We start from the raw sequence: 15,301 nt of genomic DNA, 5'->3' as shown, positions 1-15,301 counted from the left end.
ACTAATACAGCGCAGTCGTGATTTCGATATTACTAAGAACGGAGTATTGTCTGTACCAGTGTTTCTCAGGCTTTGGAGTGCAGGCTGATTAAAACACAGGTTGCTGAGCCCCACTGGAGGGCTTGAGAATATCTGCATTTTTAACAAGTTCTCAGGGTGCCGGTGCCACTGGTCTGGGAACCATACTTTGAGAAGCACTGGTTTATATAATGTAAACGTCAAACAGTTTTGTAATTGCTAAACTACTTTCATAAGTTTCGTAGAACTATAATTTAGTTAGTGTCTCAACTTTGTGCTTAATAATGCTACTTAAGTTGTACTTGAACTTTTAAATTAATAATGTCGGCCAATTATTAGTAGCAATTCAATGAAATGAGTTGGATTCACAGAAATTGTGAAATAATATTAGGGGTTTTGTGTATGGGCACAACCCCAAGAGCTCCAAGAGAAACCGGAAGAAAGTCCCAGAGACACTTCTGAATATCCCATTGCTAATGGGACCAAGAGGATGGGGACCAGGTACCCAGTTTCCAGTTCCTAGACCTCAAGGTCAGGGCTGAGCATAATTTCCCTTGGGTGGGCCCTGATTCATGGGGCTGGGCAACAGAAGCCTGTGCGGTGACGAGTCTTGGGTGTCCATCCGCCAGCCTCCAAAGCTGGAGCTCTTCTCTGAGAGAAGCTGGGCCTGGTGTCTCACTCAATGTCCTATATGTCCTGAGGCTCGTGGGTTCCATTTGTACTTCCCACAGTCAAGAGGCCTTGCTCTTCCCATCAGCTCTACGTCCCCTCAGTCAGAGAACACCCTGTCAGCCAAGCAGACTAAAACTCCAAGGACGTCTTGGCCCTGTTTTCTTCCCACACCATGAGGAACCCAGTCACTCTTCCTCTGCGTGTGCTCCCTGCTCTTTATTCACACCAACCTCCAACATGTGGGCACCCCCATGACCTAAATCTGCCTTCCCCTCCCCCTTCCTTCAGCCCTGCCCACCGATGCCCATCTCATCCTCCAGACACAGTCCTCCCCATAACTGACTCCTACCTCTAGTGCCTCCCCCCTGGGCTTATTCTGAGGATTCGCAAAAAAATTTCTTAAAGGCACCGGAGAATTTTCCAGAACAATCTGGAAAGTCAATTATGTGTGTTCCTGGAGTTAAGGTTTTTTTTAAGAACTTTTCCTTCTTTTTTTAATAGGAGATTTAAAAAAAAAAAAAAAAAAAAAAAAAAAGGAGAGTAGCTTTGAATTTCCCTAGATTGGCAAAATGACCCAGGTCCTCAATGCTGGCCCATGTTCTGGAGCGGCTGGCAGAGCAGACACAAACAGCAGTCCAGCTCAAAGATGTACTTGGAGAGCAAGGAGTCTCACGTTCCTACCTCGGTTTGGAATGACCAGCTTACAGGGCAGAGCCAGTGGGATGATGGAATGCTGGTAGACCAGGGCAGAGAGAGACCCTGCAGAGGGAGACAGCATGTCAGGAGCAGTGCCACTGGGAGCAGGCCCAGGCACCGAGGAGCCCAACCACCCAGCCCACTATCCGTCATCTTCAGCTTCTTTATTACCCACCTCTCCCTCATCCCACAATGAAACTGAAAATCCACTCCCTCCTTGTTAGCAATATCTAAGGGAGAAGCTTCCAGCGGCTCGCTCTAAGCAGCCATAAGGTGTCCTTTCCAGAAAGCTCCTCCCAACATTTCTCCTAAGTCCCTCTGGCTACTGGGGCCCTCTCAGGACAGTGCAGCAGAAGTATCAGAGAAATCGTGGGATCAAATCCCAGCTCAGTCACTTATTAGCTATGTGTTCTTGGGTAAGTCTAACTTCTACAAACCTCCGTTTCCTCATGTGTAAATGGGACCATAACACCTCCCATGCAGGATTGTTATGAGACCAGAAGTAATGTAAGGTTCCCAGACAGTGACTTTCACATAGTAGGTGGTCGATAAAGGCAGTTGTTACAGCTGTTATTCAAATTCTAATGATAATGCATTTCAGTGGGGTGAGACAAATGCAGAAAGGAATTTGGCAGAGTGAATCAGCCACAGTACAGAGGACGGGAGGCCACACTGTTCATTTCCTCTGCTGCATCTATGACAAGGGGGACCTGGACAGCCTGAGACACTCTAGGCAGGTGGACTGTGGAGATGGGGTTGGGGAACAGCTCACCGAAGTTTGGCTCATTGGGGCATCCCTTGAGCTTGACTCCTCTGGGGCCAGTCTCTATCAGGAAATGTCTCACCAGCTCGTGGGTCATGTCCCCTGGAATAAAGAGAAAGACATGAGGTTTGAGCACTTCTCATGGGGCCCTCCCACCACTTGCTAACATCACTTCATCCCTTCCCCACATGCAGCTCTGTGGCGGGAGAAAGGGTTGGAAAGATAATACAGCCAGAACCCAGGAATGGAGAGACCACCGCTCAAGGAAACACAACAAGAGTTCCAATAATCCTGCTTCCCTGTCCTCTGACCCCAACCATCAACAGGCCCAAGACTCATTCTTCCAAAGAGTCTGACTCAGCAGGCACCAGCTCCCCCAAGAACCATAGGTCTGTCCAGCCCTGAGTCCCTCTGGCACCTCAGGCTTGGAGGAGGCTGTGCTGGTCCAGAGCCTGGCTCGAGAGGAGGGTGTTACCTTTTTTATTCTGCTGCACGACGGTCGGAGGAGGAGATGATACCTTCATGGCCAGCCCGTAGGCCCCTCGGAAGGAGTGGCTGTCGCGGATGATGAAGGCCCCTGGCTCCTGGTCCTTAAGGAGAGCGATGGCTGGGATTGGAAGGGATGAGGGGACCAGAGCAAATAAGAAACTGATGGCACGGGCCTTGCTTAAGACTCATCAGGTCTACCCAATCTCGCTCCTTAGTTAGAATTTAAACACCCCTAAGGGTCCTCCTATGCTAAAGTTGGCAAACATCTTCTATAAATAGCCAGGTAGTAACTATTTCAGGCTTCACAGGTCATGCTGTCTCTATTGCAAACTACTCGTCTCTACCATTGCAGCACAAAAGCAGCCACAAACAATACAGAAGCAAAGAGATACAGTGTGTTCCACCGAAACTGCATTTACAGAAAGAGGTCCGGGCCCTGGGCCATAGTCTCCAAAACCTGTCTAACATCCACACAGACCTTCCCTGGGAGCCCGGTGGACCTCACTCCATCCCCACAACCACAGCTTTGTTTTGCCTGTAAAATGTGCAAAACTCTCCACATCACATAGCTAAGATTTGTTCTATGACCTTGGCTGGCCTTTTACCTTGCTTGGAAAATCATGACTTTGCTACCTTTTTTTTTTAATGTTTTATTTTTATTTTTGAGACAGAGAGAGACAGAGCTTGAGCGGAGAAGGGGCAGAGAGAGAGGGAGACACAGAATCTGAAGCAGGCTGCAGGCTCTGAGCTGTCAGCACAGAGCCCGACGCAGGGCTCGAACTCATGGGCCATGAGATCATGACCTGAGCTGAAGTCAGATGCTCAACCAATTGAGCCACCCAGGCACCCTGAGACTTTGCTACTTTTAAGCACCCTTCGTAGGTCTACAAACCATGCTTCCTCTCCCCACAGTTCACCGCGAGGAGGTGCCTCTTACCGTCTGAACTTGATCCCAGCCCCCCTCTGTGTCCACCCCGTACTGCAAAAAGGAGTAAGTCTGCCCAGGAAGACATGGTGGGCTGCAGCCAGCTGTGACCTCTGATGGACCACAGGACCCTCGGTGCCACCTAGGACTCACCCTGCTCTCTGGAGATCTCAGGCTTGTACCAATACTTGGAAGTGTCCTGGACGAACTTCACTTTAGCCCGTGTCTCGGGGCTGTTGTCTAAGAGAGACGGAGACAGAAAAACAGTGTTATGGGTTGAAATGTGTCCCCTAAAAAGGTAGGTTGGAGCCCTAACCCCAGGTACCTGTGAATGTGACCTTATGTGGAAATAGGTCTCCGCAGGTGGATTCAAGTTAAGATGAGGTCATGCTGGATCAGAGCGGGCCCCAATCCAATATGACCGGTGTTCATGTCAGAAGAGGAGGAGAGACACAGAGACCATGGGGACAGTTGTGAAGATGAAGGCAGAGGCTGGGGGGACACATCCACAAGCCAGGGGACACCAAGGATGTGCCAGCAACCACGAGAAGCTAAGAGGTAAGCCTAGAACACATTCTCCCACGAGCCTCCAGAAGGAGCCTGCCAACACCTTGATTTTGGACTCCTAGCCTCCAGCCCATGACAGACCAAATTGTTCTCTAAGCCACCAAGTCTGTGGCACTTTGTTACGGCAGCCATAGGAAACTAGCACAGAAAGGCAGTGTCCTCGACACCATCAGAGCCCTGCTGGAAGGGGCCTCGAGTGGCTTGCCCATCCTTCCCCTGTCTCCTGCCAGCCGCTGTGCATCGCAGAGCTGCTCTCCGATGGAAAAGCCTGGCACAGCATTCTCACTGAGCTGAGGAAAGCCCTCCCTCCACCCCATCCTCTCCTCTCTCCAGAAGATCTGGACCAAACCCTTCCTGCAGCTTCCCTTCCACAGGCTAACGCACCCCACCTGCTAGCCTCTTTCTCCACTGGCTGAATTTCCCGACTTTGTCATAGCAACCTTGCAGATGAGGGAAGAAAGCTACATTTCCATCACTTCTCCCCAAGCCCCTCCTCATGCCCTATATGAAGAGCCCATGTTCTCCATCATATTCACATACAAAAAAATCAGTCCTGCCCTGGAACAGAGGAGGAGGTGGCTTAGAGGCCACCTACTGTGAGTCACATACCCCACTTTCCTGGCAAATGACCCCCACCCAGACCCTTTGCAGACCAGAGATGCTTTACAGAGCATTAGGTTCTGGAAGATGCTCAGAGAGAGCACCCAGGATAACCGCGCAACTTTACAAACGAGGGAAGTGAGGTTGAGAGAGGGAGAGGGACCCGCCCAAATCACACAGGTGGTTCACAGAAAGGCTCCTGTAAGATCTTCGCAGGTAAGAAAACACAGGTGCCCATTTAGTGCCTGCTTTGCCTGATCTTTGTCTGGGTATTAGGATGTGCGGCCCTTGCTCTCCAAGCCGTTCCTTCATCTTTTGGCACCCAAGAAACAAAAAGGCGGGGTGGGGGGTGGTGGAGGTGGGGGGAGAGGAAGAAAGGAACATTCCAATTCCCCAGGTTTCCTCCCCTTTAGAAAGAAGCCAGAACAGAGGACGCCTGTGCTAACGACGCTATAAAGCTGAGGGTGCAGAGGTGAGATCCGGGTTAGACTGTGGGTCCAGCGTTCAGTCAATTTTGACTTGTCAGTAACCCTGGGCTAGACCCCTGGAATCGGCCTCTGGAGGACAGCAAGGGGGTAGGCCGGCTCCCTTTCCTGGCAGCTGCGCACGGGGCAGGGGCGGGTGAAGCAGCCGGGCCAAGCAACTGCGGCAAGCTGCCTGTCTCTGCTCTGAAGCCCCAGGCCCCGCGGCTGCTGGGGCCTAACGAGCTGTCAGAGGCGGCTGCAGTGACTATTTTAAGCAGGGAAGATGGTGGGAAACAGGAAATGTCCCAACTACTAGAAGTTTTCCATCCTCCAAGAAGAGGGGCTGGGAACCGGTCGTCTCCAGTGGGCAGCAGGAAGCAGGGGCGTGCGGGGTCACTGTCGATGCCCCTGCCTGGCAGGCTCGGGGCAGGACCTGGGAGCGACACACTGAGAATCTAGGCAGCAGGAGCCCACCCCGGGGCTGCCTGAAACCTTCTCAGTCTTCCTCGAATGCCCCAGACTTCCGGGGCCATTCTGCAACAGGCACATTCGAGGTCTGGCGGAGGCCCTGACCTTTGTGTTTAGACACTGAGCCCCCTACGCGGAGGCCAAAGATGCCGAGTTCTGGTGACGAGCAAAGAGATCAGTGTGCGGACGTGCATGAGCTTCAGCAAAGCCGGGTCGGCAGAAACCAGACTCCAGTGAAAATGCTCAGCCCTCGGCCTCAGCCCCCAGTGCTCGTGGCCGCCAGATATGTTAACAGTGATGTGCACACAGTGGGATCAAAAGGTGGGGACTGAGTGCTGTGGGCAGGCCAAAGGGATGGCAGTCCGGGTTAGGAAGGCAGATTCTCAAAGTTTTGCTAAATCATAAATGTGGAAACAGGAGAAGACAACTCCAATAATGCTTTGAGAGCGTGAGTTTTATGGCCAATGGGCCTAGATCGGAAGCCATATACTAACTGTGTGACCCTGGACAAATGACGGAGTCTCTCTAAGCCTCACTTTGTTCATGCATAAAATGGGGGTAATAATACCTACTTTGCCAGGCGGCCACGAGGATTAAAGAGCTAGCGCATGGCTCAGAGCCTGGCACACAGCATGTGCTCAGTGAGTGGCAGAAGCTAAGCTGATAGCGATGATAATCATAACAGTAACACTATCATTATCCTCCTCCCCCTCCCCCTTCTCCTCCTCCTCCCCCTCCTCCTCATGGGCACCCACATCCTCATCACTGCCCCCGCACCTAGCCCACTTACTTTGAGGCCACCTCCAACTCCCATTTTACAGACAAGGAAACTGAGGCCAAGAAGTCAATGAGCCGCCCCTGGTTGTGTGCCAAAGAGCCATCAGCACAGAGATGGACACAGACATCCTACCCAGTGGGCCACGTGCCACGGCAGAGGCGGGGGCGGAAGGAGGGGCTCACCTGGCATGGAGTACTTGGAGAAGTCGGGCAAAGTGTGGGAGAAGGAGACAGTGCTGCCCCCACTGGGGCTGGACATGCCGCTGGCCACAGGCGAGGAGGACACCTTCCCGTTGACAGTGGCATAGTTGGGGAGGCTGCCTGCTCGGTCTCCCACGGACATCCTCCGCTTCTCGGGCAGGGCTGGCGTCGGGCTCCCTTGCCGGAAGGCTGCCGGATCCGGCGACGGGGAGGTGACGGGGCTGCTGAGGCCCGGGTAGTAGGCAGGGGACACAGGGAAGGAGGGCGTAGAGGGAGCCTGGTAACCAGAGGCACTGCTCTGCCGGGACAGCGTGGGTCTCCGGTCCTCAGGGGTGGAATAGCCGCCATAGGCCGCGTGCCGGTCCAAGCTGGGGCTGCCGGGAATCACGGATCCAGGCCCTCCCAGGTGCCGGCCCGGGCTGGGGCTTCCAGGGCTGGCTACTGCATTGCCGTGGAGGCCGGAGGCCAGGTTGCCTTGGTGGGCCCCGGGGTGCCGGCCCAGGCTGGGGCTTCCCGGAGTAGTGGCCACACTGCCGTGGAGGCCTGAAACCTGGTGGGCCCCGGGGTGCCGGCCCAGGCTGGGGCTTCCTGGAGTGGTCGCTGTACTGCTCTGGGGGCTGGAGACTGCACTACCATGGTAACCAGTTCCCGCTGGACCCATCACCTGGCGGTGGCTCAAACTGGGGCTACTGGGGGCAGCCATGCTGGGGTTGATGGCCCGGCGGCCGAAGCCAGGACTGGGGGGGGTGTTGGTGCCCACTGTCCTGTGGCGCGCCTGAGGGCTCCCAGGCACCGTGTGGACGCCGGCCACGGTGAACTGAGCCCGCGCCTGGCTTTCTGGGGAGCTGAACTGCTGTAGTGAGTAGTCGGGGCTGCTGTAGCTGCTGCCCACGGTCGGGAGAGGAGAAGAGCTCTGGGAGCTTCTCTGGGCCGAAGGGCTAGGCTGTCCCAGGCTGCCGGAACGGAAGCCGGAACCCAGCAAAGGCTGGGTAGGTGTCCGGGGGCCCTGGTCGCTGCTTTCCCCTGAAGGGAAACTCCCCACTGAAGTGCTGGAAAGAGAGGGGGCAGGTTGAAACGTCAAGATGGCATTTCATGAAGGCCAGGCTTGCAGTGAGCCCTCAGCCCTCCCCCCCCCTCCCCCCACCGCTAGCGGCAACACTAGAAGCCCCACTGGCATGAGCCAGAATGTCACCACTTTTGCACATCACCCTATGGAACCATCAGAAGAAGAGACAGAGGCTCAGAGAGGTTAGGCAATAAGCTCACGACCACATAGCTTGTAAAAGACCAGGCTTCCAACTCAGTCGCATCTGATTCTGAAGCCCATGTTTTCCCCACTGCCCCTTGTTGACTCCTCAACCAGAAGGCAAAGCAAGGGGTCTCCCCTATGGAAACTGCAGATGGCTGTCCCCATGTCACCTCCAGCACCACAGACACTGAACACCAGGGTGGGGTCAAACCACCCGGCTCCTGTTCCTACCAGGAGTATCCCTGCCTTGACTCACTTTTCCCAGGATGCTGCTAGCATCTTTGAACACTGCCTAGACCTGCTAGACCTGGGCTCTCATTCCCATTTTGTCTTTGCAAAAGGCAAAGACACCACGTCTCAGAGCAGGACAGTTCAGCTTATTGTAAGGTCTGCTTTCCAGCTGTTGGATCTGGCCACTAATTCAGCAAGCTGCCTTGCGTGGTAATGAGGCTCCCGTCATTAGCAGCATTTAAGCAGAAGATGACCAACCTCTTGAATGTTGTGGTGGGAATTTCCTCCACCGGGAGGTTACAGTAGATGAGCACAAAGGTTGCTCCCAATTCTAAGACTCTGGAAAGTTCAGTTCAGAGGGGACTGTACCTGGCAGACAGCCACAATCACAGGCTCTCCTCCAAGGTTAAGGGCAACCTGGATCGTGCTTGTTAAAGTTTCCTCATGTGGGAAACAAGGGGGCTGGATCAGATAACCCTGAATCCTTCCAGACCCAAACTCCTATCCATTGTTGACATGGCGGGAGAGGCCAAGTTTGACAGGGACCCTGTATCAGCTGCAGCTGCAGGGAGGTGGCAGGTAGGCTCTGCTCCAGGAGCCCCTGGGTGGGGGGTGAGGTAGGGGTTGGGAGGGTGTCCTTACACAAGAATATGGGCCAACCTGGAAATACAGACTGGAGGGAGCCTCGAGGCCAGGCTGAGGCCAGGATAAGCTCAGGTCCCCGGCTGAGGTGAGGTGGGGGGCCAGGCAAGAGCCAAGGGCAAGAAGCAGGTCACGGGCCAGGCCAAGAAAAAGTCCACCTCAGATCCCAGAAGTGGCTAGAGTGGAATGCCATTCCTGGTACGGAATAACATGGCCTCTGAGGAATGGAGGGAGTGTCCGGCTGAGCAGGGTGGGGTCAGGGGGACTGACATGGAGTTCTGGAAGATTAACCCCACAGGAGAAACACTAGCTTCCTGAGCCCTGAAAAGAGCCAACTCTACAGCAGGAGGAATTTGAGTGAGAAACAGTGAAAACTTCCTGATGTCAGGGCTCCCTGGACATGAGCGGTTGGGGGGGGGGGGGGGGGGAGGGGGGCTGGCCAGGTTAGGAAATGTCCTTTCCTTGAAAGGAAGAATGTACCTTCTGGCTCGGAGCAGATTTCCCAAGAAGTGGAGCCGTCTGCCTGTCAAGAGGCTGGGGAGGGGGCAAGGTGGACTGAGGGTGCACGCTTGGCTTGAGGTTCCAGAATTCTTAGAAGAGAAGAATGCAACCTCTGCTCACCCAGCCACCCCCACACTGACCTGGGAAGGGGCACACCATGCGGAACCAACAGAGGGCGGAGGGCCTGTGGCAAACTCAGCCACCGGGGCCTGGCCGGTGACATGGTTGGAGAGTTTCAAGGCCTCCTTGGAGCCCAGGCTAGGGAAGGGGGTGGACGTGCAAAGGGACGCCCAGCAGCCGTCTCCCGTCCCGGGGCAGCCTAGCCTAGTCCGTAACCCCCATGCCCGGCACCCTACACCCTGCCCGAGCTCACCCCCGGCTCCCTGTCCTGTGTCAGGTCACGCTCTCCCTGTCGCCAAGCCCACACCCACTCCCCCAGCTGAGCAGCGTCTCACTTTACCCCCCACAAGGGGGCTTCCCCTTCAGAGCCCTCCCCTGCCTGATTCCAGGCTTTCCTCTCTGTCTGACCCACCTCGAATGCCAGGCGCCCTCCACCAACACGGCCCTCCTCACCTGCTGCTGTGTGCCCTCAGCCCCCCGCACCAACACGTCCGCACCCCAGTCCTTCGCCCCGGCTGTGCTGTCCTTCTAGAATGCCCTCTCCCTCCCCCTCCCCCTTTCAACACCTGCTCGCCCTCCTGGCCTCACCACAAATACCTCCAGCCCCCAGAAACCCTCTCTGCACCCCTACCCAGAAACGGTAGCCTCCTGCTGGGAGCTCCAGACACGTACATGTCTGCTTTGGGCACGTCCGACTGTCATCCTGTGACAGGCGGGCACCTAAATGCAGGTCCAGGAGAGACATGGGCTCTAGAGCCAGACGCCTTTGGTCTGAATCCTATTTCCGCTACTGTTTAGCCTGCAGGAACTTGAGCAAGCTACTTGGCCTCCCTGTGCCTCAGTTTCCCCTTCTGAAAAGTAGGATCCTAAGAGCAGCATTTAGCAAAGCGACTGGCACACTGGAAGACTCACTAGATAGTGGGTGCTGTCATTAGGTTTTAAAGTTGGGGGAAGGACTGGTTTACCACGGTGCATGGTGGTTTACGTCCAGCACAGTTTTCTGGATGGTGGCATTGAATTCAGCCTGGGAATTATAGTTCACCCATCCTCATGCTCCACGAGATTTGGCACCTGGGATGCTCTCCCAATGCACCCTGGGGGGCTGGTGTCCAAGGTGCAGCCATCTGGACGTGATTTCTACCCGCCCGCGCTCCAGGCAGATCTAGGCCTGGATCCTCCTCCCCACTTACCTGTCAGCGCTGAGGATGGGGCTGCTTGTGGAGAGGGGGCTCGGGGAGACAAAGGAGCTTCCTAGGGTCCCATTCCTCAGGGGCATCTCGTGGCTATAGGCCTGGGCAGGTGGGGCGCTAAAGCTCTTGGGCTCCGGGTCCTGAGTTCGGGGCCCAGCCACTGCCGTCCTCACCACCGACTCCACGTAGCTCCGGGGCTCTGGAAAGGGCCAGAAGAGACACTGAGGTCCATGAGGGTGCAGTGTAGACCCCTCCCAACCTGTCAGGGAACCCAACAGCATTTCCCCAGCCTGTGGGGACAGCTCCCAAAGGACAGCCAAGCATGCAAAGGGCACTCCTCGGGCTCCGGCCTACCCACACTCCCCCTCTTCCCAGTGTCTTGGAGAAGCTGTAAGAGCCCCCACAGAGCCTTTAACCAGGGCCTCGCTCACAGAAGCTTCCCAGAAACGGACCCCAGCTTTGCTGCTGGACACAGCCATCGTAGAATCTTCCCTCCTAGAGCTAGGACACCTGTCGATGGCTGGCACCCCTTTTAGTGGCTTCTTTCCTTCAAAGACCCTTCTACCCAACCTCCAAGGCCCTTCAAGGTCCCCCTGGCACCGCTGGAGTCTGGGCTCTACAGTGAACCCAGAGCTCCAGCCCAGCCTTGCCCACATTCGGGACAGAGCCAGGGTTCACATGGGCTCCACCCACGCCCAGAATCCACAAACAGGCTTGCTGGCCTAGCAACAGGCCCGCGCTGGTGAGTCACGCCCAGCCCCTTCCCTGCCAAGACACACCCACCCACCTTGCCTGACACACTTAGCATTCCTCCCGAGACCGACATGACTATCCCTGTCTGGTGTTTAGCAGAGTCTCAGAATCCGGGGGGGTTGCGGGACAAGTGCCAGCAAGGCCGTTCTACAGGTGAGGGCGCTGAGGCCTGGGGAGAGTGATCAATGTGTCCGGAGGTGCGGCCCGGAGCCAGATCTCCTGACCCCCAGCCGGCGTTTGTCTGACCCTCCTCCCAGCCCTTTGAGGCCAGGCATGAAACTAACTCCGTGCTACGCAGGGAGAAGAAGCAGGGCACTCGGCCTCTCCAGGGACATGAGCAGGGACGGATGATGTTCCTTCCACCTCCACACCTGGCACCATCCCGTCTCCCCCAAGAGGGACATGATCAGAACACAGGCTCACACACTACCCACAATCGGGGCATCCACTGAAATCAGCCTGAGAAAGTGAAGAACCAGAGAATCCGTGCTGCCCTGGGCCGGCCAGGCCCCTGGAGCTTTCGAGGGCCAGGACTGTGTGACAGCAGATGGGGGGAGGGCAAGATGTCTTCAGAGGGTCAAGCATGGGGTGTTGTATTCCAGGTACAGAGCACAGGGTGATACAGAACCAGCCACCTTGGTGTCCGAAGCTGGAGTCCATACAGGCAGAGGTAAGCAAGGCCTACTCAAAAAAGCCCCCCTCCACCAGCCAGGCCACCCAGCCATGTCACAGAAGCCCCAGGCCTCTGTCACTCCAAACGCATTGGTTCTGGGCCGACCATGCCCGAGGGCCTGCTGGAGCCAGGAGACGCTACAGAGACCCTCTGGCCCAGTGCAGGCACGCGCTTCTATAAAAGGTTCGATAGTAAATCGTTTAGACCATTTAGTAAATGGTCTCTGTGGCAACTACTCAATTCTGCATTTGTAGCACAAAGTCATAGACAATTCGTGAATAAAACAGCATGGCCGTATGGCAATAAAACTTTCTTTACAAAAATAGGCAATGGGCCAGATGTGGGCATAGTTTACTGACCCCTGATCTCACCCGTCTCCTCAGCCCAGAGAAGTGGGGTGATTTGCCCCAGAACACACAGCCAATCAATGGCCATAGGTACTAGCACTGTGGTCTCCTGATTCTCAACGCTGGCTCCCGGTAGCCTAGAGAAGGGCCAGAGCCCCACGGGGACACCAAGAGCTGGCTGTGACCCAGTACTCCAGCATGTCAGCCAGAACTATTAATAATAATAACAATGGCAATTACATGAGCAAAGGAGGAGAATGTAAGTCCCTCACCCCGTCACAGGGGACCGAGGGACACAGCTGGCCTAGGAAAACAGGCGGTCTGACCTGGAGCTGCCCTCCCGCCCACTGCACACACACTGGCCAGCTAAAGTCCGGAAGCCCGTCGTTTCATGTGTCTTTAGTCTTGGGGGGCGGGGGGGATAGCTGTGTCCTGGGGTAACCCATCAGGGCAGAGGAACCATGCAACAAGGAGCCCACAGAAATGGCAATGGAGACGCAAAGCCAGAGTCCACTCTCCCCTCCCATCCCTTGCCATTCTGGGTCACTCTCTGAAAACTCCTCTTGTACCTTTCCAGGCTCCTGGCTTCACCCCGGGTGCCCACAGTCCTCAGCACCCCTTTTCTCTCACTGGAAGACAAGGACGTCCATCCGCTCCCTGGCCACCCTGGGATCCTTGCTGATCTACACTTGCAGCGCCCCCCAACCTCCTTGCCTACAGTGTACCCTCGCCCAGGGTACAACCTCCAAATGGAAACAGTGGGGCTGGGGACTGAGTTCTCTTCTTCATGAAGGAAGGAGAGGAAGAAAGCCATTCCCCCTTACTCCAGCCTCCAGCTCCCTCTTGCTCTCAGCCTCACTGATTTTGCAGTTCCTAGAAACAACATGCAGTTCCCTCCCACCCCAGGGCCTTTGTACCTGCTTTTTCTCTACACCAAATGCTTTTCTCACCTCTCAGTTTCACCAGGTTAATGTCACTCACCCTCACATCTTACTTCTTCAACCAACATCAGGTTCTTGGCTATAAGGTCTCGTAAACTGTATCCCTTCCCTTTGGAGTACCATCTCAATGCGTAACTCCAAGTAACCTAATTCTGGCTCCTGATCACATATATGCTCCATGAGATTAGGAATCACAGTACTGCGTATCAGTATATTCCCAGAGCCTGGCACAGTGACTGGCATGTAATAGGGACGTGAAATATGGAATCAATGAATCAAAGAATGAGAGAATACATGTAAAGCACTTAGCACAGTGCCTTGAGAGCAGATCCCCCTAAAATCTACTCTTCCTCTAGCCGAGTAATTCTGCCTCTGATCATTTTTCCTCACAGGCATCTTTCTCTGAATTTCCCACCAAAGTTTCGGCAGGGAGATCAAGCAGAGCTTCGGAGGGTCAGCAAACAATGTGCTTTGGTCTGACCAGGGAGGTGGTACATGAGTCAGGGAAAATGGAACTGGCCGGGAGCCTCGCTCCCCGGCCCTCTCCCGCCCCGCACCCCAGGCCACAACAGCAATTCTGACCCCCACACTGGAATCCCAGGGCTCAGTGTCTGGAGGCAGGAGGGGGCTCTGAAATAGCCCCTTGACTAGGAGACAGGAGACCTGTAAGTCCAGTCTGGGCCCTGCTGCCTCCTAACTGGGGCCTTGGACTGAAGCCCCAGACCCTCACTCACAACACAGGCCTCCGTCCCACATCTGTGGAAACGATGGGTCCAGCAGAGGTGATCCCCAAGAACCATCCCCTCCAAACTCTGTGGCTCCCGGACACACGAAGGAGGGTTGGAGGACTTGGGGCCTTGAAGGCCGAGAGTCATTCATGCGGTAAAATGGGCAGTTCAGTTCTGCTGAGACTCACTTCTCTGAAATGTCACCCCAAAGTGGGAAACACAACATCCAGCACCTATCAGCCTGTGGGATAACCCCCCGCTCAGAGCCTCCCACTGGAGAGGGTTTGTGGGTACTCCTGGGCCCCAGCATTTCTGGACTCCTGTCCCATCCCCACTGCCCTGTCAGGAGCTAGGAGCCAGCAGCCGGCCTGGGGGAAAGCCCTTCCCCACCCCCGACTCCCGTAGGAGGCTGGGGAGAAGGGCAGCCAAGAGCACGCTGTGGTTCCCCCTGCTTGGGGCCTGTTGCTGGCAGCCACCTCGTTCTGCAACCCCCAGGCAGCCTGGGGCTGCTGCCCAAACTGTGGCTGGTGTCCAGTGCGCAGATTCAGAGGGGCACAGCCCATGCCCACTTTGGGGGTGGGAAATCAAGGCAGTGAGTGCAAAGGAACGAGGCAGGTGGGATTCGGAAAAGCAGATAGAGCCTTTAAAGAAAGCAGGCCACATGGAACCAGGGCCCGAGTAGGAAGTCAGAACATCTAACGTGTCAGAGCTGGAAGGGACCTCAGTGCCCACCTCATCCAAGCCCCCCTGGTGGAGACGGGGACCTGATGCCCAGAGTCACACACAGACGGCCTCGGCCGGCACCCCCTTCATTTCACCTGATGCTCTTGAATCATCACTCGAATCCTGTTCCTAATAAGTTAAAGGCCTCCAACCAGATTGTGTCCCGCCTCTGCTTATGTCCCCTCCTATTCCCCTGCTCTGCTTCGTGTACAACACAGAATTCATCTAAACTGAGGGTTAAGCTGGGACACAGACATGCTAACCCCTTGAAACTGTCAAAGTTATGTGCACGGTGTCCCGATGCATTTGTGTGGGAGGAGATCCATAGCTGTCATGAAATCCCCAGAGGCATCCAAGATTCCAGAAAGCAGACTCCCTACCTACCATCTGTGGTAGCAAGGGCTTCAAGGGGGCAACTCTCGGCTCTAAGTCTGCTGAGAAACCTGCTCTGAGCTATGCACGTGGGGCACGCCCCAGGAAGTGGGATAACGTGTGTCCCTTCGCCCTCTGAGGGGGCTGGCCGCACCGCAGGCAAGCTAGCGGAAGTGCCGCTGGGGGAGGAA

At 55.4% G+C, this 15,301-nt stretch overlaps 1 protein-coding gene across 10 annotated transcripts in view; it reads right to left on the bottom strand.

The window, feature by feature from the left end:
• TNS1 (tensin 1) overlaps window positions 1-15,301 on the bottom strand; it is a 194,652-nt gene that overhangs the window by 9,946 nt on the left and 169,405 nt on the right. For all 10 annotated transcript variants that reach the window (XM_058705321.1, XM_058705311.1, XM_058705368.1 and 7 more), the window contains 6 exons: window positions 10,574-10,772; window positions 6,623-7,689; window positions 3,717-3,803; window positions 2,625-2,756; window positions 2,159-2,251; window positions 1,372-1,449 (listed from right to left, as the gene is read on the bottom strand). In XM_058705321.1, the coding sequence (XP_058561304.1) occupies window positions 1,372-1,449; window positions 2,159-2,251; window positions 2,625-2,756; window positions 3,717-3,803; window positions 6,623-7,689; window positions 10,574-10,772 (1,656 nt within the window). The remainder of the gene's footprint in view (window positions 1-1,371; window positions 1,450-2,158; window positions 2,252-2,624; window positions 2,757-3,716; window positions 3,804-6,622; window positions 7,690-10,573; window positions 10,773-15,301) is intronic.

The sequence above is a fragment of the Neofelis nebulosa genome, chromosome 2, assembly GCF_028018385.1.
Source record: "Neofelis nebulosa isolate mNeoNeb1 chromosome 2, mNeoNeb1.pri, whole genome shotgun sequence".
NCBI classification, from domain to species: domain Eukaryota; kingdom Metazoa; phylum Chordata; class Mammalia; order Carnivora; family Felidae; genus Neofelis; species Neofelis nebulosa.
This window is presented reverse-complemented; position numbering and strand designations above follow the sequence as displayed.